At 47.5% G+C, this 25,981-nt stretch overlaps 1 protein-coding gene across 1 annotated transcript in view; it reads left to right on the forward strand.

Moving 5' to 3' along the window:
• Positions 1–25,981, forward strand: part of ITPR1 (inositol 1,4,5-trisphosphate receptor type 1) — a 318,730-nt gene that overhangs the window by 259,107 nt on the left and 33,642 nt on the right. The window contains exons 49-54 of the mRNA XM_073787587.1: positions 1,982–2,104; positions 3,084–3,188; positions 6,114–6,306; positions 10,929–11,051; positions 16,429–16,604; positions 21,060–21,224. Of these exons, the coding sequence (XP_073643688.1) occupies positions 1,982–2,104; positions 3,084–3,188; positions 6,114–6,306; positions 10,929–11,051; positions 16,429–16,604; positions 21,060–21,224 (885 nt within the window). The remainder of the gene's footprint in view (positions 1–1,981; positions 2,105–3,083; positions 3,189–6,113; positions 6,307–10,928; positions 11,052–16,428; positions 16,605–21,059; positions 21,225–25,981) is intronic.

Below are 25,981 nucleotides of genomic sequence, written 5' to 3' on the forward strand. Positions count from 1 at the left end.
GTTTCTCCTTGGTGCCCGTAGTCTGGGCAACAGAAGGGTGTTTTGGGGGGTGCTGATGTTTTGGGTTTTTTAAAAAAGAAAACACAATCTTGTTTATATTTGGGGGGTGATATTCACAATTGGCTGTGACTTCCAGGCTGGGAGTCTGTGCTGCAAACTGCGAGACAGCAGCTCTCAGAGATGCTGAACCGAGCTGAGGACGGAACTCTCTATTTGGACTTTTTCCCACGCAGATGAACTGTAACTGACAGACCTAAATGAGGGCACTAAAACTTTCCTGCCCCCCGGTGACCCAGTGTGCACTCGGGGCCAGGCTGAAGTCCCTTTATGTGTTCCTTTAAATAAAGTTCACAGCGAGCCCAGCTCTTTGATCTCTGAGGTCAGGAGTGAGTTCTCAGCCTGAGATGGAAGTCCTCTCCGAGTTTACATAATGGCTTATGTAACTCGGGGTGGGGGAGGCTGGGATCTGTCGCTCCTGAGTGGGGACAGGATGACTTAGCAGAGACCCCGCTCCAGTTCCCATCAATCCAGAGCACGCCCCGTCTTGGGTGGGGGACCTGGCAGCACCCCGGGCTGTAGGTGCCACTGACTCCCGGGTCGCCCCCTTGTGGTTCATTCCCGAATCTCGGAGAAGCAGCAAAGGCTTCCCGGAGCAAACACGGTTCTGAGCACGCGCATAGCGAAGACGCTCACGTGTCCGGAACACGTGTGTGCATTTGTGTGTGCACGCATGTGTGTGTACACGCATATCTATGTGCGTTCAGGCTCCCACGTCCCGTGCAACACGTTGTCTGTTCAGTTTGGTTTTAGAGAAGCGAAGGGAAGACAAGCTGAGAGAGCGAGGGTCTTGTCTCCATTATTATTTCTAGGGCCTGACCTGATGTCAGTACAGAAATGTGCGTCCCTCTGCCGCGCTTGGTCTTGGATAACGAGAAATAATTCAGAGTAATGGCCTCGAGGCGATGCAGGAGGCGGAAATGCCTTCTGAGTCATCAAAGAAAATGATTAATTTTTAGTACCACTTAAGGGTTGAAAGCATTGTGTTCTTAATCATTGAATGATTAAATCTTGAATGATAGGTTCATTTGATAAATACTGGCCAGACCCCGCTTCGTCCAGGGCATCGTGCTGGGCACCAGGGAGGGACTGAGAAATGGGCAGAGCCAGCCGTGTTCCTGGGGAGCTGAGGCCAGTGGCTGGGAGCAGGAAGGCCGGCACTGGAACGCTCTGGGAAGCGTGCTCTCCGCGTGAGACAGTCAGGGGCAAAGCTCAGCTCACTAGCCGTGCGAATTTCAGCACGCCTCCTTCCCCTCTGCGTCTGCTTCCTCGTCCATAATCAGGAGGAATCTTTGACATCTCATAAAATGTTTATGAGCAGTAAAGTTTCTGAAAGAATGAAGATACTGAGCACAGTGCTTGGCACATAGAAAGTGCTGGTAGATGTCGCCCGTTAGTGGTATTTTCTTCACATGGAGTAGGCTGTGGGAGACAGGGAAACATTTGGAGTCAGAAAATAGTTTCATCAGCTATTCCTAAAGGCAAATGCTTTCCTTCTTAGTTTTTCCTGAAATGGCAAAGGTAGGGGATGGGGAGAGTTGGCAGAATGAAATGGAGAGAAGGGGAAAACGTGGCTTCTAGCCTTTGTTTGTATCGTATCATTGTTTGGAGGCTTTTTGGGTTTTTGTTTTAGCCATTGTCCCGTTCTAAAGGAGAAGGGCGTGGACCAGCCACAGAACGTCTCGTGGCCTAGCGAGAGCGAATGGGTTCCCCTGTCATCTCATTGAAGGCTGATTGGCGGTGACTGCCTGCGATCACATTGAGAAGGATTCTGAGGCTGTGTCCACGCCTGCTGGCCGAGCGTACTGAGGCTGATGAACCGTGTCTGCCCGGGAGGGGAGACTGATAGTACGCATGCTGTCATTGCCAGGCCTACGTGGGTCTTTCTTGAAGCAGGAACTCTGTTCCCTGACCCTTCTTGCAGGTGGAAGTGATCAAGAAAGCCTACATGCAAGGCGAAGTGGAATTCGAGGATGGAGAGAATGGCGAGGACGGAGCTGCTTCCCCCAGGAACGTGGGACACAACATCTACATCTTAGCTCATCAGGTGCCACCCCTCCCCACGCCCACCTGCTGGGCAGGACTCCATGCTGTGCGCCCTTACACTTACTTTTCCTTTAAGGTTTTAGCCTGAGCTTGTTTGGGTTCGTGGTAACGGGTGCTGCCAGCCACCTGACCAAATGTGCCGGGGTCCAGGCGGCTTCCATTGCCCATTCCCGTAGGGTCATGTCCTTGGAAACCCCACGTTTCTTAAAAGCGTTCGCGCTGAGCAGTGACACTTGGATAGCTCATGACTGTGTCTCAAGACAGTTGAAAGGAGTCTTAGTCTTTTCATAAATATTGATGAGTCTGTCTTAACCATCTAAAGAAATAAACGTCAGCTGCCTGACCGATCGCACTTGGCAATCTTTGGGAACTTGTCATGATGACTTCTTTTTGTTTGCATTTTGGGGGATGTAGTAATACTTCCTACCCTGGCACCAAGAGGCCCTGTTTCGTAACTGTCTCCCCAAGTGGCTGGGCTTTTGCAGACACTTCCTCTTTCTGGAGGCTGATGTGTGTGGGCAGCCGGGAACTCTGCTGCAGGCTGGCATTTCCTGTCCCTTTCACCTCTCTTAGGTAGAGGAGTTTGGTAGAAAACAGTGATGGGATTGGGCCTGAGGTTGATAGATCCCTGCCCCTTCTCTCCTCCATTCCTGGCATTTAGCCCCTGAGAGGTCTCGGGCCATTCCGAATGCAGGCTCCGTGGGGCTGGATGGATAAACCCCATCTCCCTCCTGCCTGGCTAAGGGAATCGGGGCACAGCGGGACCTCGAGTGGGCATGCGCTTTCCACGCTGCTCTGCCAGAGCCCAGTATAGTTGCCGTGCAGCACACCCTTGATGGGGAGGAGAGGTGCCCTCGCCCCCTTCGCCCCCCAGCTTGCTGCTCGTTACTATGCGTCTTTTATACCCAGAGCTGGAAAGGAGCTGTGTGCTCCTGTGGCAAAGAGACGTGACTCCCCTGTTTTCTGTATCTGTGTTCTAGTTGGCTCGGCACAACAAGGAACTTCAGAGCATGCTGAAACCTGGTGGCCAGGTGGAGGGAGACGAAGCGCTGGAGTTTTACGCCAAGCACACGGCCCAGATAGAGGTAAAGGCAGGGTAAACCCGGGGCCCGGGCCTGCGTCGAGGGCCTCCGGTGTTGGTGCCCTGGGCTGGGGCCGGCACGCCGTCATTGGTCAGAGCGGTAAACAGGTTGTGGGAAGCTACCGTGCGCCAGGGCCTGCACTCAGTGCTAACGGCCAGTGATGGCCAAGCCGGTCCCGAGGCCTGCGTAAGGCCTGGCGAGAAGGCAGGTGAGTCCACACAAGGAGACGCGCCATGCGTTCTGACAGGGCCGTGAGGACAAACAAGGCATCACGAGACGGTCCCCCGGAGGGACCTGCTGTGGACCGTGGTGGTCAGAGAGGCCTGCTCTGAAGATTGGTATCGAAGCACAGACCTTCAGAAGGATGGGAATGAACAGGCAGAGCTGGGAGGCAAGAGCTTGGCAGACACGGGGAGGCCCTGAGGTGGCAGGTGAAGGTGAGGAGGTAGGATGTAGGGAGCTAGAGGGAGAGCAGCCCACGATCAGAGAGGGAAGACGGGTGGGCCCAGAGCCTGCAGGACCGTGTCCGCCATCCTCAGAAGAAGTCTGGACTTGACCCTCAGAGCAGTGTGGAATCATTGGAGAGTTGTACACCGAGGAGTGATACGACCAGATCCGCCTTAGAGAAAACACACACAAGAAAGAGAATCCTCTCCGTTTCGCAGCTGGGAAAACTCTGAAATAGGACTCAGAGCGGTTGTGTCATCTGTCCAGTTATCACTGTCAGGGCTGGAATTTTCACCCAAGTCTGGCACTGACCCCCGAGCCTATGGGTGCTTTTCATGTCACCTGCCTTGTCTCCTGACAGTCGAGAGAGCACAGACCTGCGGGTGCAGGCTGTGGGCAGTAAGCGATGGTGTGTCTGTCTTGTTTGGCTAATGAGGAAATGCACAGATTCAGCATCAGTGTCGGGGCAAAGATTTTGAAGGGCTCACAGACTCCTTTGGGCCGTGTGAAATGTTCAGGATGGAGTCTTGTAAGAGTATATTCTCACCCGCTGTCTCGGGTCTCTGGGCTGTCCTAATAAAATGTGTCATTTCACTGATGAGTTGATCGTGACGGTGTGTGTAAGCTCATATTCTTGATTTATTGTTGATGACTGGAAGTTTGTTCTCTGGAGCCCTTAGAAGATGAGCTTCAGGTGTTTGCGGTGTGGAATGTCAGAGGAGAAGGAGCCTTGGAGATCATCTCGAGCTCCTTGGCTCACCGGGGAGCAGACGGATGCTTGATCAGATTAAGAGGTGTGAACAAGGTCATCCACCCTGTTAGAGGTGGCAGAAGGGCTGAGTTCTGATTCCCAACTATAAGTTTACTGAAATAAAGAGGCATGGATCAATCTTAAAGGATAGAGAGAAATGGCCAGGCAGGGTGTCCCGAGCTCTTAAACCCTCTTCCTGGGCAGCTGCCCGTACCTTCCAGCCTCCCAGGGAATTACCTATGCAAGGCGGATAGCGCTGTCACTCCCTGGGGCTCTTGCAGACCCTTGTGCGTTCACTCTGGTCACTCGGGCCGGGTAGCCCTGGAGTCTGGGAATCAGTTCTTGCCAGGAGGCCTCCTGTGTCCTCCTCCGTTGCCTCCTGAGCCCAGACACACTTCTGAGATCATGTTCCTGCCGTGTAAGGGGGGGCTGATCCAGAGCCCACTTGACGGTGTGAAGCAGGGCGGCTCTGGACAGTGGGAGACTTCAGACTGTGTGTGCACCTGTGTTACCAACCCCCGCACTACAATTCCAGTTAAATGAGGCTGGCTTATGAACCACAATTAGTATGATAAGGAAACTTCCATAACCTGATCTCCAACTCACTTTGCAAGCCGTTGGTCTCAAGATGACGTCTCCCAGAATTTATGGAGGCAGGGCTGTGGGAAGCTGTCTCGTTTCTGAGAGTTTCCCACTACAGCTTGACCTGAGTCACCTCTCTTGCTGCGTTGGGAACAGTGTTGGGAGAGAGAGAACCAGATCTTCTTGTAGAGGGCGTGGGCCCTGGGCCTCACCTGACTTGTCCAGCCTCTGGGGAGGAAGGATAAAGGGAGACCATGCCCCTATGATACCGCAGCCCGTACCCCTTTGGAAATCTCTGCCCCCCAGGACTGTGACAATGCAGTGTTGAACAATTTGAACAATCTCGACCAGACAACTCTCTCTGGGGATTGAGCCCATCTAGGAAGGGCCCGGGGAAAATCTGTGAGGTGTCCACCCCGGGACCCAACAAAGCTAGTTTAAAGAACAGTGAGTTCTACTATACCAGTGTTAAATGGGCATATTGGTTCATGCGTCGCACATGTTAGAGGCCATGACAAGTCAGAGGTAGGAGGTCACTGCAACTGCGTAAACCAGTGATCCCCTTGTAGAGTTCCTATGTAGGAAAAATAACGCAACTTTGCAATCTGAGGAAGGCTATTAGGTGAGGTTTGCACCACAGCCTAGCTCTGCAGTAGGCTCGCCACTGGCCATGTTTGGCTATTTACATTAAAATTAAGTATTAAACTCAGACCCTCGGTTGTACTAGCCACACGTGCTAGTTCTCAATGGCCACGTGTGACTCGTGACTCTCCTTTAGGACGGGGCAGGCACACAGACACATAACTGTTCCATCATTACAGAAAGTTCTCCTGGATATCCCCAGCCCAGAGCCTCATCTGAATATGTACACAAAACACGCTTTAAATTGTTCCAGATAAAACTTAGTCACTAGTCAAAATAATGGGTCTGAGGTTAGAAAAATACTTTAACAGACTTACCAAAATTGTTTTCTTACAGATCTAAGAGATACAGCCCAGTCTGGGAGCTGCAAAATCCCAGAAGTCTAGATCAAGTCTGTGTTGTGCTGCATCTTCAATACTGAGCCCGTTGCCAGTGCAGAGATCCTCAGTTGTGTGTTGGTTTTTGAAGCTGATGAGTACTGAACCTCATCCATTTTTTCCCCCTAGATCGTCAGATTAGACCGAACCATGGAACAGATTGTTTTCCCCGTGCCCAGTATATGTGAATTCCTGACCAACGAGTCAAAGCTACGAATATACTACACTACAGAGCGGGATGAACAAGGCAGCAAGATCAACGATTTCTTCCTGCGATCCGAGGACCTCTTCAATGAGATGAATTGGCAAAAGAAGCTGCGAGGTAGGTCAGCAACGCCTCCAGAAGCTACAGAGACACGCGGTTCTGGGGTCTCACACAGCAGGGCTTGATGGTGGCTACGTGGACCTCCAAGTAGGAGCAGAGCTGGTGCGAGTTAGGATTCTGTCCCCCTCTGGGCACCGAGAAGACTGGGCACCTTTGGAGCTGATAAGTGTGCTCCAGCCTTAGGGTGGCGCCTCCCCTGAAGGGGCTTCCTGCCGCCTTTGATCTGATCCGCTTGCAGAGCTCCAGGGAGAACTTGGCATGCCCTTTCTTGGTATCTTGATGTAGAAAATAAAAGGAGCGGAGAACGGGCGGGCCCGGCGCTCACAGGATGGTGCATTTGAGCAGGAGACAGCCCACCTGACTGCTCATTTACTAGCCCACCTGCTCGGAAGATGCCGCTCTTCCCCCTTTTATGGGGTAGCTCGGATTTTAGACCCTAGTGTCATTTTATAGGCAGTGGAATCATTTACCGCTTGAGATGCGTCACTGGCCACCAGCGAGTCCCGCGGCGGAGCCCAGCCAGGCGGGCTGCAATTACTCATCTAAAATACTTTTATAGGGCTTTCCCGGAAGGCTTCTCCGCGCCCGGTTTTCATTAGGGTTTTAACGTGATCCTGCGGTACCGACAGTACGCTAGGCACCAACTGTTACGACCCACTTAGAGAGGACGGTGCTTTATTCCTGTCTGTTAGTCAGGAGCCAGGATTTTTATTTGAATTCCTGGATTCCAGCTGCAGTTGTGATCACTGGGGCTCCTGCTGCGGTGAGGGGAAGCTGGGCTAGAGGTCAGTTTCTGGACGCTTTTGTCCTCTTCCGCCCCTACCAGCCTGGGCTGGCACAGACTAGCCTCCTCTACTGCTTCCACTGCACTGCTTTGCTCCCTGCCTCCCCAGATTCGGTTGGTGTCAGAGGGGCTTGTGCAAGCAGGCTGGCCAGGAGGCGCTGTTCTCACCTCACCCCCACTCCATCCTCCCTGATCTCTAAGGGGCACCTCATCGTCCGGCACTTTAAAGCATTATCATATGTTTTGCTGAGCCAACCCATTCCTCACCCAGCCCCATGCTTGGTGTCTGGACCACCTTTAGCAGAACAGCGGGCGTGTCCTCCTTGGTGTGGCCCTCAGAAGACCTAGAGGACAAGCTGCCCCACTCTCTGTGTGTCCTCGTAGCCGCTGTGGGCTTGACCCAAGCTCCTCCCGCTGAAGCATCGTGAGTAGTGTTGAATGTCTACACAGCACCATGCTTGGGCAGTAGGATAAAAAAGACACCCAGAAAGGTAGACATAGACCCCATCCGTCGTGTACTCTTGTGTTTTCAGCTATTCCATGAAATAGAAGGCACCTTCCTCTTATTTGTTGATTTTGCTCTTCACTGAAATAGTCCATAATTCCAACTTCAAGGGATGATCCTGAATTCGTGTATCCAAACCTCCAAAATAGTTATTAAAATGGTGATTTCACCCTTACCAAATGTACGGGTCTACTAAGTACTAAGACTGGTCAGATACATTCATTCTCTCAGAATTGTGTTGTCAAATAGGTATATAAAATAGGCTCTCCAGTGGGGCTTATGAACTGAAAGAAAGGTCTTTCACCTTTTATGATGAGGGGAGATACCTTGTCATCCCTGAGATGTTGTCGTCAGCCTGGCATAATAGGAAGACCTCAGCCCCAAGAGGTGGGAGATCTGAATTCCATGCTCCTTCTGCCACTCCCTGACTCTGTGGCTCTGGGCAGATGACTTAACTTCTTCTAGGCCCTCACCTATAAAGTGGGGAATTAAGACTACCTGATTGTTTGATTGATTGCAGAATGGCCATCTCATCATTCCAAGATTTATGTTGCATTGTAGCTAATACCTTCTCTTACTAAGTCTGTCTTTGTTTCAAAAACAGTTTTTGTTTCAGTGACGCTTAAACACAGCTATGGCTGTCAACTGAGAGATTTTAATTGGCTTCATAGCTTTCTGCTGGTAAGAGAAAAATTGAAAGTAATAACGGAATTAAACATGATTTGCATATTTAGGAAGGGGAGAAATGTACTCAGAAGTGCAATTAAAATGAAATATATTTTCTTCTCTATGTAGCTTATTCCTCTTCTAATAAGTCTGCAGAAAAGATTTCTCTGGCTTATTCATGAAGCTCCTCTTCCTTTTCCTGAAAGTATCACAGAGAATCATCTGTGCTTTGGAGAATCTGTAGCTAGGGCTCAGGTACACAGTAAGGTCTGTCTGAGGCTCGGATTGCTTCATCTTTTCTTCTGCAAGTATTAAGATACTCAGGTCCTGTGCTCCCTTGAAACCCTCTTCCCTGCTCTCCTCAAAACACATACACACACACACACACACACACACACACACGCACGCACACCCATTCTGTGCATTCACATCCTCTGTCCACTGTGCCTCTCTGACACCTTCTCCTGAAGATCCTGGCCCCAGTGAAGAGAAAACTCTGGGCTAGGAAAACTAGGAGATAGTGAGAGGAAATTGAGGCAGAGCTGCATATGCTGACACTTTGTTATGTGGTATTACATGGAGTTTACCCTCATGGTTATTACACACATCAGAGTAGAGTGGGAAATTCTCTTGCTACATGCACATGGAGTCCAAGTCCTCAAGCAAGCCCCAGTTCCTTAAAAACAAACAAACAAGCTAGGGAGGAGGGTTACCAAGAGATGCCCCAGGTGCAGTTATTTAAATCGCCCTGCCCATCTGGGATCATGGTACCCTGTCTTCTTGCACCTGCGTAGATACCCGGTTGACTTGAAGGACGGAATGTTTGTTCATATTCAGTGACACCACAATTTAAGTACAGTGTTAGTTTTATAAAAGTAAGATTTGTGAGCGTCTGCCATAGTTGAAGACCATCGTTGAAGACCAGCTACTCTCACACTTAGTATTGAGAGCTGCTCTGAAGGGAATTCTGGCTTACCCATCACTGAGCCCTGCCATTTCCTGCCTTTTTGTCTTTTAACTTCTTATGAGCCTGTTACACATACACTGATGTGGGGAGGATTTTGTAAATTCCCATGAAACCCTCACTCAACTTCAACAGTTTTCAGCCCTTTGCCATCCTTGCCATGTGTCTCTTCTGTGCTCTCTGGAATGTTCATATTCAGATCAGAAATGGGCTTCAGTCCCAGAAGAAACACCAATAGCCATTGTCTACAGAGCGGGTGATTTCTCATCTTAAATTTGCTTTGGCAATTAACTTATGAAAAAGTCATTCATTAACTATAGGTGGGACTGACTCCTGGTCAGCTCTTCCATTGAATGGTGACATGAGCCGCTTAACTTTGTCCCTGTCACTGAGCCCAGCAGGTCTCTGAGCTGGGGAATGAGATCTCCATGCCTTCCATCCTCTGCTGGGCCTCAGTTTCCCTCATCCATAAAATGAGATCTTTTAAACTAAGTGATGCTTATAGCTCTAAAACTCTACAGTTTGGAAACATGGCCTCTTAAAAAGTGCAAACGTGAGATGAGCAGTTATTAAATTATCCAGGGCTCTGTTTAATTATGCCATAACTTTATTTTGGATAGAAGTTTCCAGAGGCTTGACTACTGCTATAGGCATCGTTCGAGAGTCATTGGATGTGTCCCTGGCGGCTGTCCTAAAGTTAAATGATGACTTCATTGGGAGAGCGAAATAACATGCTAGAGATCCATTTTCACATACTCCACACTTTTCTTTGGAGGAGGATAATGTTGAATGAGACTGTCTTTTGGAAACTTTGCCTCTGGCCTGGAGATGGAAATTATTCCTGCCATCATCCTAAGCGTAAGGCACCACTGCAGAGTTCAGAGGAAAAGGATGCACCCGTGCACACACTGGTCACCGGCTTGTTCTCCTAATGCTGAGATGCAGCCAGTGTGGTATCACCTGCCGGTAACAACGGATTAAGATGGCAGCACTGCCTACAGGGTCTCTCGCCCTTTGTGAGGGCTTTGGTTCCACATCCTTTCTCTACTGTAGCCTTTGCAAATGGGAGCTCCGCTGCTGACCGTCCAGGCAGAACTCCCACTCCTAGTTGGCAGATGACCTGGTTTCAGGAAAAGGATCATTATCTTGCTTTTAGTCACCAGTGAGTTGGTGAAGAATTTCGAGCAAGGGAAGAATGTGGAAGAGGTAACGTTGTTCCTAGCCTGGGGCCCAGCTGGACCAACTCTGAATGCTGTGTGTCCCCCCACCCCAACCAGTGCCCCCCACTTCTCAAAGTTTCATTGAATTTTCGGCTCTCCTTAGGCATCTCATCCAGTCCCAGCACCCCAGGGGGAACTGAGGACTCGGCGCGTGAACCCTGGATAACCCCCAAGATTCCATAACTGATGGTGTTGACAGGGGCATGCAGGGTTTTTAGATGCTCCGACTTTTCCCCTTTCTTCTCCTCCTTAGCCCCCAATACATCTTCTGTTCCAGTAAGTACTCCAAACAGAAACAAACCAATCTGGTGTCGTTCTGAGCCTATGAGTCACCTTCAAAACAAACGATCGTTTTTACTGTTGTGGTAAAAACTGGGAACAAAAGTGGACTTGTAGGGGCGGAGCGGGAGGGCCGTGTGGATTCCCAGCGTTCTGGCTTGCAGTCTTGAACCTCACGGGGCTCTGTCCTTGTTTCCACAGCCCAGCCCGTTCTGTATTGGTGTGCCCGCAACATGTCTTTCTGGAGCAGCATTTCATTCAACCTGGCTGTCCTGATGAATCTGCTTGTGGCCTTTTTCTACCCATTTAAAGGAGTCCGAGGAGGTACCATCCATATCTTTAATTTCAAGGAAAATTCCAGAGGCAGCAGGAAGGCTGTGACTTGCATCTTAAACGTGATCCCTGGAAGTACTGGTGCAAGTTACGGGATCCCAGTTACCCATTTTCAGACAAAATGAGAGTGTAGCTTTTACCACGGGTTTATTTTTAAATCTAACTTGAAATAATACAAATTGTGTGTCCGTATTTATTTGCCAGGAAAGAAAGAGAAGAAGCTATTTACAGTATTAAAACTGTAAGGGTTCATCTTAGGCAGCCTCCTTGTTTTATATGTTGGGAAACTGTCAGAGAAGCTGAGCGATTCAGCCAAAGTCACACAGCCAGTCAGCGACCGAGCTAGCCCTAGCACGTAGATATTTTGATGCTCAGTCCAGTAGATGTGTTTTTCCCATGCCATACTTGTGAAATTGATTTCAGACTAAAGAATTTGTAGGAAACCTCTGGAATTTTTTTTTTTTTTTTGACAAGAGGTAGGGTGAGGCAGGGCTTGAGTGACTGCAGACGGTACATCCTTGGCACTTTAGTCTGTTAAGAGCTACGTGCCCTTATTCACATAACGAAACGTGCTGTCCATGGTCTTGCTGGGTTTCCCCCACCACCGTCTCCTTCCAGTCATCTGTATGCACATTCTGCACATTTTGCTGAGAAAAGGCAAGGCGTTCAGGAGGCGCATTTTTCTGTTTGGGGCTCCTCGGTTTGCGTGACGGCTCTCTGGAGACATTTACGCGTGTGGGGTTCTGGGGGTTGGCGGAAGCTCCTCTTCTATTAAACATCTACGGCCTACTTTTCTGACACCTGCTACAGCCTCCTGGGAGGCCTGCTTTTCAGCTCAATTTCTCATCAGAGCTTTTTGGCAGATCACCTCCCGTATGTATGTCACAACCTGCCAGGAGCCACCTTGTGTGAAACATAATGGGATGAAGAGCCCAAAAGTAAGACCAAAAAAAAAACAGAAACAGCGCAGAGGTAAATTCCAGGCTCGGCTCTGGATTTAATAATGCAGATGTCACGAACGTAATGGAAGTAAGTTTAAGGTCAGATTTGAAAGTGGTCATATGTTCTGTGATGTGTCTAACTTACTCATTTGAGGCGTTAGCTTTTCTGTTTGGCCTGAAGCTATGTTGAAGGCTCCATTTAAGTGATGGTTTTCCCCCCAAACGCCGTACTTAAACACCAGCCCAAGGGGCATTTTCCTTTAAAATGCAATATCAGGAATCATAAGTGTCCTTGGCTGCAACATTGGGCAGGTCCACAGGGCTGCAGGGTGTTGCCCCTGGGGGGAATGTCTGCCTTCACCAGGGTGCCAGTCAGCAGAGGTAAGAGCGCAAAGTGGTCAACCCAGGGCTTAGGTGGAGGGGACAGAGCCCAGGCCTCTTTTCACCTCTGGGGAGCTGTTGTGCACATCATAGCAGATTCTTCAACTATTACTTTGGATGTGTTTTCGTTTTACCCTCCACTTCTTTAAAAATATTTAAAATTGATTTTTTTTTTTTTAATATATCTTGGCCATTTTCTTCACTGGTCCCTTGTGGCAGTTTTGAGGCCAGTGCTGGGGACAGTTCATTGACACCTCTCTCCTCTTCCATGATAAGCCTCATCCAGTGGAGCAGCTAGATTTACAAAGTCCAGACTTCGTGTCTAGGCCTGGCTCTGCCACTCACCTGCCACGTGACTCCGGGTCAGCCACTTCAATTAGTTCTCCTTATCCTCTCTTTTAAGAGGTGCTTAAATGGAGCCAGTAGTTGTGAAACCTAGGTGTGGATTTAGAAATTCCTGTGGAGGTCAGGAGAAGATAGTTGCTGACCTAGTCAGGATCTCTGGAGCATCCTGTTTCTTGCCCATCCAAGTTCAAGAACTACTGGATGCAATGATTCTTAAAGGTCCTTCCATCTTTACAGTGGTGGCACTCAAGGTGACATCACCCCTGGCTGATCTGTAGAAGTCCAGGCTTCCTTTTTTGGCAGCATTGGCTATAGAACTTCATGCAGATAGACTCAACAGAAAACGTAATTAGATGTCCTTGGAGAGAACAAGGTTGATCCGACCTAAGGAAGCCCTTTCCATTATGCAGTGACCGAGATCACCTCAAACACATCCACTCACTCAGAGGGATTTACTTTTTTCTTTTGGAAGATGTGTCGGGGGCATCTTCTATAGTCACTGTTGACCATCTTCAAGAGGAGGGTTGTGTTAGCCCGGTCTAGAAACAAAATCTGATTGGTTACCTGAAAGTATTTCTTTGAGAGCAATATTTGTGCTCATTGAATCCTGAAACCAGGATTTCCAAAATGTCCCTCTTTGAGGTGTGTAACGACCTTGCTCTGTGTGCCGACGTGGCTCTGTGACTTCCAAGGCTTGTGGCTGCCAAGGACACTGTGGCCTTAAAAGCTCCTTTTTAGAAGTATCATTTTCCCCCTTTATTTCAGAACTGATGAGTCACAGCGTCTTTGAACAGCATGAAAATTGGGCATCTTCAGGTCTCATACTGAATTTGTAAACATGGCATGATGATTAAAGCACATAAAGTACTACTTTTTAAACTTTCTTACTGTTGAAATTTTCAAATATATACACAAGTAGAAAGAACAGTATAATAAACTGCCATATACCCATAAGCCCAGCTTTAACAATTACCAACATTTTGCCAATTTTGTTTCATTTATACTCCTACTGTATTTTCTGCAAGATTTTAAAGAAGTCTTGACATCTTGTCATTTTGCCCATAGATATTTCACTGTGCATCTCTAACTTCTAAGAATATTTTAAAATGTGTATAATCACCATACCATTATCATATCTAACAAAACTAACAGTAAATCATGTCATAGCCTGTCCATATTCATGTTTCTCCAGTTGTCTCAAAGAAGTCTTTCTATAATTGTTTATTTGGAATCTAGCATTAATTATCACCTCTGTTTTTATAGTGGGAAGACAGCAGGTTTTTATATTGTCCCCTTCAGGATTTGAGTACATGTGTTGTACTGGTCACATTTATTGCACTGAGCTCTTAAGAGCAGTTTGTGATAATCAAGTGCTTAAGAAAATGAAAGGCAAGCCACAGGCTGGGAGAAAATACTTACAAATCATACATCAGACAAAAGGCTTATATCCAGAATATATAAAGAACTCTTACAACTCAACAATAAAAAGATTACCCAATTAAAACAGTGGGAAGAAGATTTGATCAGTTACTTCACACAAAAAAAGACATATGAATGGCCAAGAAGCACATAAAAAGATATTCAACATCAGTAGTTATTAGAGAAATGCAAATGAAAACCACCATGACATGTTACTAGAAACCTACTAGAATGGCTAAAATTAGAAAAACTGACGATACCAAGTATTGGTGACGATGTGGAGCAAGTGGAACTCCCATATATTACTGATGGGAAGGGAAAATGGTACCATCAGTTTGGAAAACAGTATGGTTAGGTCTTCTAAAGTTAAGCATGTACTTAGGGTCCCAAAATCTACTTCCATGTTTTTGTCCAAGAGAAGTGAGAACATACACCTACCCCAAGATTTGTACTTGGTTGTTTCCAGTAGCGTTATTTGTAGCAACTCCAAACTGGAAACAACCCACATATCCATTAATTGTTAAGTGGATAAATCAGTGGTGGTGTATTCATATTACGGAATACTACTCAGCAATAGAGAGAACAAACTGTTAATATACACAATAACCTGAATGGATCTTAAAAATTTTGTTAAGTGAAAGAATTAAAAAGACTACCTACAAATATGATTATTTTTCTCATCATGAAATTCTGGAAAACGCAAAGCTACAGTGGTAGAAAGCAGGTCCGTATTTGCCTGGCATTGGAGATGGGGGAAGGCACCAGTTGCAAAGGGCACAAGGAAACCTCTTAGGGTGATAAAGTTGTTTATATCTTGATTGTGTTGGCAGTTACATGAGGTCATATGACTGTATACACTGCCAGAAGTCATCAAAGTGTGCACTTAAAACGGATGGATTTTTTTTTTTTTTAATGATCGTTAAGGCCCATTCCTCCAGGGGCGTATATACTCCTGGTATATGCTGTGTCACCTTAGGCAAGATACGTAACCCAAGATTCCGTTTCCTCTGGAGTAAAATGGAGATGATAACAGCAACCTCATAGGGTGATCAAGAGGGTTAAATACATGATAATCCGCGTAAATGGCTTGATACAATATCTAACAGTTGTTAAATGCACAGCAAGGGACACCTAGGCCCCAGCATGCACCTCTTCCTGGATTTCTGAGAAGCTTCTGCCTCTTGGCGCCCATTCCTAATCAGGTTTACCTTTGAAGGCTATCCAGAGGGAAGAGGTAGGTGGCTGGGGTTAGGGGGACAGTTTTCAGAGAGAAAGTGAGTCTCAGCAGGTGTGGACCAAATGAACTAGGGCAGCCAGCAGGCTCGTGGAAGAGCTGGAACCTGCCGGGGCGTCTCTTTCCCTGGCGGTGCTTCAGTCCCAGCAGTTCTGGAGAATCGAAACTCCTTTATGTAAGTGGCCTTAATCATGTAGTGCTACTTGTTTACATCTGAAGGAAAGTCAAAACGTGACAGCGTTTGAAATAGGGGTGTTTTTTTTTTTTTTAATGAGTGTTTTGCAGTACCTTATTTTTAGCCCTGTTGGCTCATGTTACATAACCAAGCCGTCTCGTGGGACACTCTAAATAGAACTTGCAATAGCAAGAGATGACAAAAACTGGTATAAGCTCTTTGACTACAAGGATAATCTAATTGTAGGATGATGCTAATGATACGGAAGTTGCTTTCCTCCTTGCCTTGAAGAAATTTGATGCAGGCAGGGGGCCTGCACTTTTCCTTAGCATGCTTTTAATAGAAATTAGAAGTTTATTCTTCCAGCTTGCCTCCCCTAAGAGTGAAGTGTGACACATGTATGAGTTCTGCTCATGGAACAAACTCATTTGATGGGTGCTTACTGGGTGCCCAGTGCTTCCCTTGGGGAATTTGGAGTCTTGGTGGGGATGGGGTTTAGGGAGGGGGCAGTGACCGCTAGAGAACACTGTCCCATAGGGATGACCAGGGGTACAAGAATCAGGGAAGGAAGGAGCACCTGGCATGTTTTGTGAGGAGGAGACTTCCTAGAAGAGGTGACATCTAAGCTAAGACTTAACATGAATGGGAAAGGGAGAGAATTTCCCAGGTAGAAGGAACATGTATCAGTAGAAGGCTTGCAGGTAAGAAAACATGGATGTGATTGGTTACGTCTGGGGCAGAGAACTGGACGTGAGGGTTGGGACATACAAGGCCAGAGACGTGGTTGAAGAAAATGACGTTAAACCTGTTTTGGTCTGTCACCTGTACCCGGTGAAAGCTCTGATCTCTGAGAGCCCTGCCTTGTCTTTCCAGGAACCCTGGAGCCACACTGGTCAGGGCTGCTGTGGACAGCCATGCTCATATCTCTGGCCATTGTCATTGCCCTCCCCAAGCCCCACGGCATCCGGGCCTTAATCGCTTCCACAATTCTCCGGTTGATATTTTCGGTCGGATTACAACCCACGTTGTTTCTTCTGGGAGCTTTCAACGTAAGTATGAATACCTTCATCGCCACTTTTTTGTTTACATACAAGTAGGAGTGCCTTCCATCCTCCCCAGAATCTTGGCCTGTGCTTCCGGTGCAGAAAAATATTATCTGGGTCAACTGTTAAAATAGCAGAAGCAAAGGAGAGCTGCAGGTGGCCGTCTCCCTCTTCCCCTTGTCACAAGATGGTGAACCTCTTAACGTACTCTCTGGGCACCGACAGTCTCATTTTCAGGGAATATTCCTCTCAGAATTAGGCAGACAAAGGGAGAGAAGTTGAGATCTGGGTTAGTTTTGCCAATCAGATCAAAGGTGTGCTAGGACAAGAGATTTTAGCCAGTTAAGTCAAATGACGGAATAACACAGCACCCACTTCTGGTGAGGACCTCAGAGAAGCAAGAGGAACTGTTGACAGAGATGGAGCAGGTGGAGAGGTAAGAAGAGAATCAAGGAGAGTTACCTCAAAGTAGTGACATTTGGAAATGCTCTTTCACCGCCGTGGATGGGCAGATGCCAGCTGCCTCTGCAGAATTCCTAGGAGATGGACGCAGCTGATATGAAGCCATAAATTGGAGAGGTTTCCTGCTGAAAAAGAGGAACGAACTGGGACATGTGGGGATCTAAAACTGCCTTCCAGAGGGTTCTGCCCTGAGTGTATAAGGAAGCTGAGGTCACTGTTCAGAAATGGAAGTGATACTGCAAAAAAGGTGAATCCAGTAATTGAGGGCAATCATAAATGTCCCCCAGTGGCTGTTCAGATGGCAGAGGCAGCAAGGGCGCTAGGGGAGAACGGGGACAGGGCTGAAGTTTTGTCTTAAAGAATGGAGACAGTGGGGCCAGGAAGCAGGGGTTGAGCAGAGCATCTTCCCCACAGGCCACAGCAGCGAGGGGAGCCCGGGCCTGCTCGGGAGATGGCCGCCCGTTGCGCTTCGCCTCCTCTGTGCCTCACGTACTGACATGTAGGGCCTGATCCTGTACAGGGAACCTGGGCCCTGCATTTCAGGAAGACTCACTGGGGCTTCATCCTCCAGGGCAGCATGTTCTAAGTTGATAAATCTTAGGTGAAAAGAGCGTTCCTTGGTCAAATCCATGTGCGAAATGCTGGGTTAAGCAACATGAAAGGTTTTTCACGGCAGCATTTCTGAGACTTTAACATGCTGATATGGGTTATGAATCTGGAAGAAAGGGACACCAGGTATTTGTGTTTCCCGAACTTATTTGCCCACATTTTTTGTAAAGTATCACTTGGAATTAGTGTTGTATAGAATACAGGTTGGGAAATTCTATTCCCAATAGTGGGAAATGATTCAGGGTTTTTGAGCAATTCAGTGGTTGAGAAAATTCCCTTGGTAGTGGCATGAATGTACACGGATTTGTGCAGGGGGTTGGGGGACCACTTAGGGCCTCTAGCAGGGCTTTCAATTACGTGTGACGAGCCTGCGTCTTGGTCATAACGGAGAAGAAGGAAGGTACAGATGTCAGAGCTTCGGAGGGAACAGTGACACGTGGTGGGCGTTGGGTCTGAACCTTAAGCCTGAAATTAGTGCCGGGCTTGGTCTGGGTCCTTTTCTCCAGGCAAAGAAGGTATCACTGTCTTGACTGGGTGATGAAGGAGGCAAGTATATAACTCCAAATTTTTAGTCACGGGGGGCTGGGAGAAGAATGATGCCTCCAGCTAAAATGAAGTCACGCAAGACCTGGTTTTCAGGGTGAAAATAGACGAAAACTGTTGGCTCACTGGGCTCGAGGTAACAAGACAGGCTATTAATGTTGGGCCTCATGTTTGGAAATCGGCCATGACCAGAGTGACAGAGCCACATCAGCATTGAAGCAGGAAATACAGGCTTCACCTGCAGTGAGAGGAAGCTTTTTAAGAAAGAAATACTGGAGAAACAAATAAATAAAAGGAAAAAACACTCAGTATTTCAGAGGTTGTCTTCTGCGAGTTAATTCTTTTGTTTCTCTGGCCTTTGGTCATTCCATAGTTTTCTCTTTAACATAAGTCAGTTGGTGTTTGGATAATTAATGACCATTGATAATACCATTAGCTCGGGGGCATGGCGGGGGGGGGGGGGGGAGCTGAAACAGTAAACAATTACTCAGAGGGGATAACAAAAGAGGAATGTCATATGCAGCAATGGGAGAAGGAATAGCGGCTGTGGACACACAGCGAAGGAATGTTGGAGATCTAAGAGCTGGGGAAGCAGCCCAGGGTGGTATCCTGGCAGCCACGTGCAGGGACGGTGGTGAGAAGGGTGCTGCAGGAGCTGGGGTTGGGTGCTAGGAGTGGACAGGGCAAGACGGCCGTGTGTGCCCTGGAGAATCCCTGGGGACGTGGGGAGAGCCGCTGGCAGTAGACAGCTGGGACCAAAAGCCACATCTGACACTAACCAAAGTGGGGTCCGTAGGAAGTGGGGACAGCAGACTAAGACCATGAATAGGAAACAGTTGCTGGTGAAGCGACAGAGAAAACGGGGGCAGAAGTTAAAGGGGAGAGTGGACTCAGGTGAAGTGGACTGCTCTGTTAATACCGCAGGTGCCTGGGCTTGTGTGAGGTCCTGGAATGTCGAGCAGAGCGTGGCCATTTTTTTTTTTTTTTCTCTCTGAAACCCCAGCAACACAGTTCTTTCAGAACGAATGATGCTTTCTCACCCTAAAAAAGATCCTACACTGGCAAAAGTTAGAATAGTAGAGGAAAACGACCTGGTGGATTGAAAGGTTAGCCTGTCTGAGAAAGCCGAACCTTCTCCCTGGGTGTCGGCTTCCCCCCTTATCTGATTGCCGAGAAGCTCGCTTGCACTGACCCCCCAGATTAACTGGCACTGCTTCCGCAGCACCTGTGGCCAGGCTAGCTCGGGTAGCAGGAGACGGTTTTACCAAGTGCAGCCGAAGCGCACTCTCTCCACCTTTCTCCTGATTCAGGTTTTTCTGGCAGCGTGTTGCTATAGGCAGACTTCAGGCATGGGGTTTCTCTCAGAGGTGGGACTCTGTTATACAGTAGGTCAGCCTTCAGTTGCAGGGGTCAGAAAACCTAATCCACGCTCATAGAAGCAAAGGAGAGAATGTGACTGAGAATCCTAGCGCCTGGCTTCAGGTGTGGCTGCATTCAGGAGGCTGGACAGTAGCGTCAGGGCTCAGTTCCTCTCTTTTGGTTCTGCGCTGGTGGTACCCTTGGGCTCCATGGTAATGCAGGATGGATGCCAGCAGCCTCAGAGGTCACTTTCTGTCAGGTCCAAGGTCAGGGGTAAAGAACAAAGTTGTCTTATGCTGCGGTCCCAGGAAGGATCTCAGTGGGTGTCATTGACCCCATTTGGTCACGTGCCTATCCGTGAACCAGTCGTTGCCAGGGGATTGCCATAATTCCGACTGGCCAGGATGGAGCCCCACCCAGACCTCAAGGACCGATACATGGGAAGGGATGGCTCCCCAGAGGAAGAACAGAAGTTACTCCCAACCCAAGAAGGGCCAAGCGTTGGTACTTTACGAGGTCCCAGTGTGGCTCCTTCTGGGGGATCAGACTAGTCTTCTTGGAGAGTTGGGGGGATCTGATAGTATAGGTTGGGAGGGAGACTTCCTTTATTCTTCATACTCTTTTATGCTATTGGGAAAAAATGCTATTACTTTTACCATGTATATATGACTGTTTCAATGAAATATGAGTTTATGAAAAGGAAGAAATGGGGAAAATCACATTTCTCTGCTTATTAATAAGGTTACATACTTTTCATATATCGTTTTTTAACTTTTTATTGAGATGTAATTGACATATAATATTAGTTTTAGGTGTATGACATTTTGATTTGATATGTATATCAATTACAAAATGAATACCACAATAAGTTTAACTTTCATCACCAAAAAAAGTTTTAAAAAAAGTTATTCCCAGAAGGGGGGCAGGGGAATAGAACTCATCCTGAAGTCACTTACTTTCCCCTGCCCACCCCAAGAGAATTCTCACTTTCCCTGTAAGATTAGGAGCAATGGATGACAAGAACTGGCTGCTCCTCGTTAAATTGCAACCCTCTAATGCGTAGCATGTAACAGAAAGTTAGAAAACACTTTTAATCATGCTGATCACAGGGTTCGTGGATTGAGGTGACTTCTGTGTTTGACTAACTCATGGAAGGATGTTAGAAATGATTCATCTTGAAAATCATAATTTCAGTATGTGTTAATTTTGTTTTTGTCACTTACAAATGCCACTTGATTAGTGTTGCCCATGAAGTTATTTGACTGTCACGTTAACTTGCAATATGCCTGAAAAGCAAAGTAATGAAATGACTTTGGTCCGCAGAACAGTTCTCGGCGCTTTCGGTGGGCCCTGGGTGCAAAAGGAAGCTTTTGTTTGGGCACAGGCGCCGAGAGACGCCTGGGGGCAAACTGCCCTCGGCTCTTGTGAAGAGTCTGGAGTTCGGCACGTGGTCCGTGCTTATCTGACTGTTGCTCTCATTGTTGTCAGGTCTGCAATAAAATCATCTTTCTGATGAGCTTTGTGGGCAACTGTGGCACATTCACCAGAGGCTACCGAGCCATGGTTCTGGATGTTGAGTTCCTTTATCATTTGCTGTATCTGCTGATCTGCGCCATGGGGCTCTTCGTCCATGAATTCTTCTACAGTTTGCTGGTGAGTTGCTGGTGTTGAAAGATTTTACATGTGGGCAACTAGGAGAGCATCCTCTGTCCTTCCTCCCCTCACGGACCCCTCTTTTTCATGGTGACTGATGTGCCTGGTCTACGAGGTCGTAGCCCGCCCTGTACGCAGCGTTTGGGGCATCTGGAGAGGAAAGCTACCTAGGGAGCAGGTCAGCTATCAGGAGCCCAGGAGGTGCGCGATCACAGTGCGTGATCGTGATGATAGATGATGCCCACCATCTGGGTCAGGAGACGTTGCCTCCATGTGCACCTTTGTCTGTCTTATTTCTTGGCCTCAGCCAGCGCTTACAAGGAGAATGTTTTTGCGACTGTCACCTTCTGACAGTTCTCATGGGATCCATTTTCCAGTGAAAACATGTAGTACCAGTAAGAGCGGGAGGTATTTTCAAAGACCCAAGACCCATGGCAATGAGCTTGATAGATTTATTGATCCAGGAGACCTTTTTAGCAGAAGTTGTGTTCCGGTTTGAGCCGAGTGGTTAAATGTCTTGATTTTCCATTATTTTCCTCCTGAGCAGGTTTTTAAATGACAGACCTCTATCTGCTTATTCTCCTGTCATTACAGGGAATCTTGACCTGTAGGGTTGTAGATAAAAGAACCACTTCATTGTACCTATGTTAAATGACGGGAAGCATAAAATTGACCTTTCTGCGAGCGAAACCATCCATAAAGGGAATACAAGAAGTATCAGAATGTGTCTGATGATAAAAGATGATCAAGGCCGAAGTGTTGACTTAAGACGAGGGACTTGGGAATACCCTGGCAGTCCAGTGGTTAGGACTGTGCGCTTTCATTGCCTAGGGTGCAGGTCCGATCCCTGGTTGGGGAACTAAGATCCTGCAATCCGCGTGGTGCGGCCAAAAACAAGAAACGACGAGGGATCTACTTGCAAAAAGCAGAGCAAGGAAGGCACTTCCAGGAGTTGCCGTCCATGTGGTCTCCAGGCTGGTGACTTAACTGCTCTGTGCCTCAGTTTCCCCATCTACGAAATGGGGAGAACAGTCCATTTCCTGGCAGGGCCATCATAGGGATTTTCTGCTACTTCACGTGTCAGGATCTGAGAACAGTACCGCCACAGAAACGCTGAGCGATGGCCGGCTGTCATTACCGTCTCTGTCATCCCGTCTCCCCTCTCCCCGCCATACACCATAAAGGATGCACCGTTTAGGCCTCCAGGATTAGCTCCTTCCATTAGTGGTGGATGTTGGCAGACTGAGGGATATAGATATGGATTCCTTTCCCTCATTTTAAAATAGGTCTGGCCGTACTTTGAGGTTTTAGGCAAAGAGGTCTCTGGATACACTTGTGATGGCCATTACCTGCCCGATTCTGGTCGCTCTCTATCAGAGATCTTTAGAGCTCTGTGTATATTTCTAAGCCTTTTTTGTCTCATGCAATAACACCCCTGGGTGGGGTTCCTGTTTGTGAGTCTGGGAGGCCCAAGTCCGGAACCTGACAAATTCCTGTCCTCTCTCAGTGGGGAGGCAGAGTTGAGTCGGGGTCTCTCCCACCCCTGCTGAGGGGTCTCTCCCACGAGGTAGGGGAGTCCCCTTCAGACAGTGCCATCTCGCCCTGGCAGAAAATGACTTTTCCAACCATCTATATCCCGTTGGCTCTGTTTCTTTTTCTGTTCATAAGATCCTTTTCTTTTGGTCACTGGCAGTGCCAGCCGGTGCCAGAACTAGACACGGTGGGTGTCATGGTGAGACGAGGCAGTGTCATCCCAGCCCTCACGGGCCTCACAGTGTAGAAAAGAACAGTTCCTGTCACTTACTGACCGTTCCCTGTGTGCTCTTTCTGTCCCCTCTCACAACCGCCTTTGAGGCGGACGAACTCTGCAAATCACCACTGGCCAGGTGGAGCCTGGTGAGGCAGGTCACCTGCCCGGAGTCGCACCGCAAGTCAGGGGCAGAGACCACGACAGTGACGCAGCTCTGTTGACTCCCGGGTCTAAGTGCTTAAGCACGGCCCTGAGCTGCCTTTCATTTGAGCCTGTGAAAAAGTCCCTGCTTCGGTGAAACCGGTATTTCACATTGCAGTCTGCATGCCTGCCTTCCCGTCCCTCACCTGTCACAGAAGGATCAGAGGGGCTCCGAGCTGCTGGTGATGCTACCTCGGCTCAGTGCACTTTGAGAAACACTGACCAGGGTCACATGAGACTGGGGTTGGACGCTTCTCGTAGGTGCTTCTGCAGGGTTTCTAAGTCACTTTCTGTGACTTCAAGTGATGCGTTCCTTTTGGTGTCAAAAGCAGTATTTAACATGTCTGTTGGGAACCACAGACAAAATACTGAAACCGTTCACATTATTCCATAAATGAGGAAAGCCTGTGACAGGAAGGAATTGAAGAGAGACCTCTAGCAGGGAAAACCCACACGTCACGTGAAAACTCTACACCAGCAGGGCGGAAAGGCAGAGTGGGCGACTGTGGCCTAATTGAAGTTCACCCCGAGACTGGCTGAACCCGGTCCCAAGCCTGCATTCAAGTTGTGTCCTTAGCAAACTATTAACATCCCAAGATGAAAGTGTACAAAGTTCCTTAGCAGGCGGGTAAGAAAAGGAGAAATTCACATGGTCAGTAAACGTGGAAGTGTTCTAATGTCAAACAGTGACATATTGATTAAAACACGAGCGTGATCCCGTGTTGTACCTGTAATGTTGGGAAAGGTTCAGAAGCACGAGCATGCCCACTTCTAGTGAGAGTGCGCTAAAATGGGCCTCGTTCTCTAACAGTGGTAAGGATGAATTGGTGCAGCCTTTCCGGAAAGCAGTGGAGTGAATATTGTGTGTTATGTTTGACCCAACAGTTCCATTTCTGGAAACTTGCCAAAAAGAAATAACTGGACAGGTATATATTCAGGTACATGCAGAGGTGTTCATCACAGCATTACTTTTAATGATATATAATTGAAAACATCTTGACTGTTTAAAAAGGAAAAGATATTGATTGAGTAGACTGTGGTTTTTCCATACACTGGAATACTAGGTGATCATTTTTTTTGAAACTGACATAAGGTTTATTATTTTTTTCCTCAGAAAAAATTATAACAGAAACAAAGCTTAAAAACATAATGAAGTAAAACTTTCCTTAACAAAGATCCATGGACATAAAATGAAAAAGCTCTCAGAAATCCAAATAGATCTAATTGTTCTTTTTATTAAATATAGACACAGGTGGCAGCTATATTGCCCAAATTCAAGAGACTATAACTACCTCAGGACCATATTCAAATAATCTCTAATCTAAAATGAGTGAAAGTACCAGAAGGAAGAGAGAAAAGGTATTATCCAAAAAATCAGACCACTGCTTTTTTTTTTTTTTTTTTTTTGCGGTACGCGGACCTCTCACTGTTGTGGCCTCTCCCGTTGCGGAGCACAGGCTCTGGACACGCAGGCTCAGCGGCCATGGCTCACGGGCCCAGCCGCTCCGCGGCATGTGGGATCCTCCCGGACCGGGGCACGAACCCGTGTCCCCTGCATCGGCAGGCGGACTCTCAACCACTGCGCCACCAGGGAAGCCCACTGCTTATTTTTAACCAGAGCTGTGATGATAGTTACTTACTTAGATTTGAAAAAATATCTATTTTGATCACACCCTCACAGAGATTCTGAGTTCGTCAATCAGGCCATCATCCAGGCAGGTACTTTAACTAGGTGATCTTTTTGACATGAAAATGTTCATGATTCTTTTTACCAGGCAAGCGGACTATATGCCAGCTTACGGTATAATATTTTTGTAAAAATATGTATGCATACGTTACACTTTTTTCAATTATGTAGTAAGGTCAGAAGGAAAGAATTTGTTGAGTAAATGTCTATAGATATTGGGGTTATTAGTGATTTTTGTTTTTTCTTTGTGCTTTTTTGTGTTTTCACCATTGCACTTGTCTAATTTTCTAATTAGAAGAAAGTTTTTCCTTATCAAGTGATATATGTCCATTGTTTTAAAATCAGAAATGATAGATAAATGAAAAGGAAAAAGTTACTTGTCATTTCAGTGATTTGGGGGCTGTATAATGTCTACAGTTCTTAGCCCCAGAAAACAAGTGGCGTTTGTTGTCTGAAGCTGCTCTTACTTGCTGCTTCATGGTGAGTTGCTGGAAAATATTTAACCAACATTAACAGCAACATTAGCCTTTGTACTCTTATATCGAATAAACGCCTCTTCCTTGCTCCCTTTTAAGTGTCCTCCTTTACCCGGTGCCCTTCACGCTGGTCTCAGGACACAGACTGGCCTGATGGAGGCAGAGGGGCTAATTGAGCAGAAAATGAACTCAGACGTAAAATTCTAAGTTGGAAGGGACTCGGAGATGAGCTAGTTCAGTCCACTGATTTTACCAGTGCAGAAACTGAGGTCCAGAGAGGTCTCATGGCCCGATCAACAGCTTGCAACGAATTAAAAGCAGAGTCAGGATTCACACCCTTGTCCCCTGACTCACTTGGCTGTGCACAGTCATTCCCCAAAGCCACGGTGGAAGCAGGACCTTCAGGACAGGATCAGATGTCCACACAGAGGCCATATTAAAGCTAGCCCCCACCCAGGTCCAGAATGACACCATGCATCTCTTCTCTCATGGCTCTCCGCCAACCCTCCAGCCAAATATCTGAGATTGTAGTTCCTAGAAAACCAGCTACTGGTCTCCCATACCTCTAAGTACTTCCAGGGGGCCTCCATTTCTCATGAAGCCAAGCTCTTGCAAAGCGCAGGCCCCTTGGACAGAGGGTGCA

The sequence above is a fragment of the Tursiops truncatus genome, chromosome 10, assembly GCF_011762595.2.
Source record: "Tursiops truncatus isolate mTurTru1 chromosome 10, mTurTru1.mat.Y, whole genome shotgun sequence".
Taxonomy (NCBI): Eukaryota; Metazoa; Chordata; class Mammalia; order Artiodactyla; family Delphinidae; genus Tursiops; species Tursiops truncatus.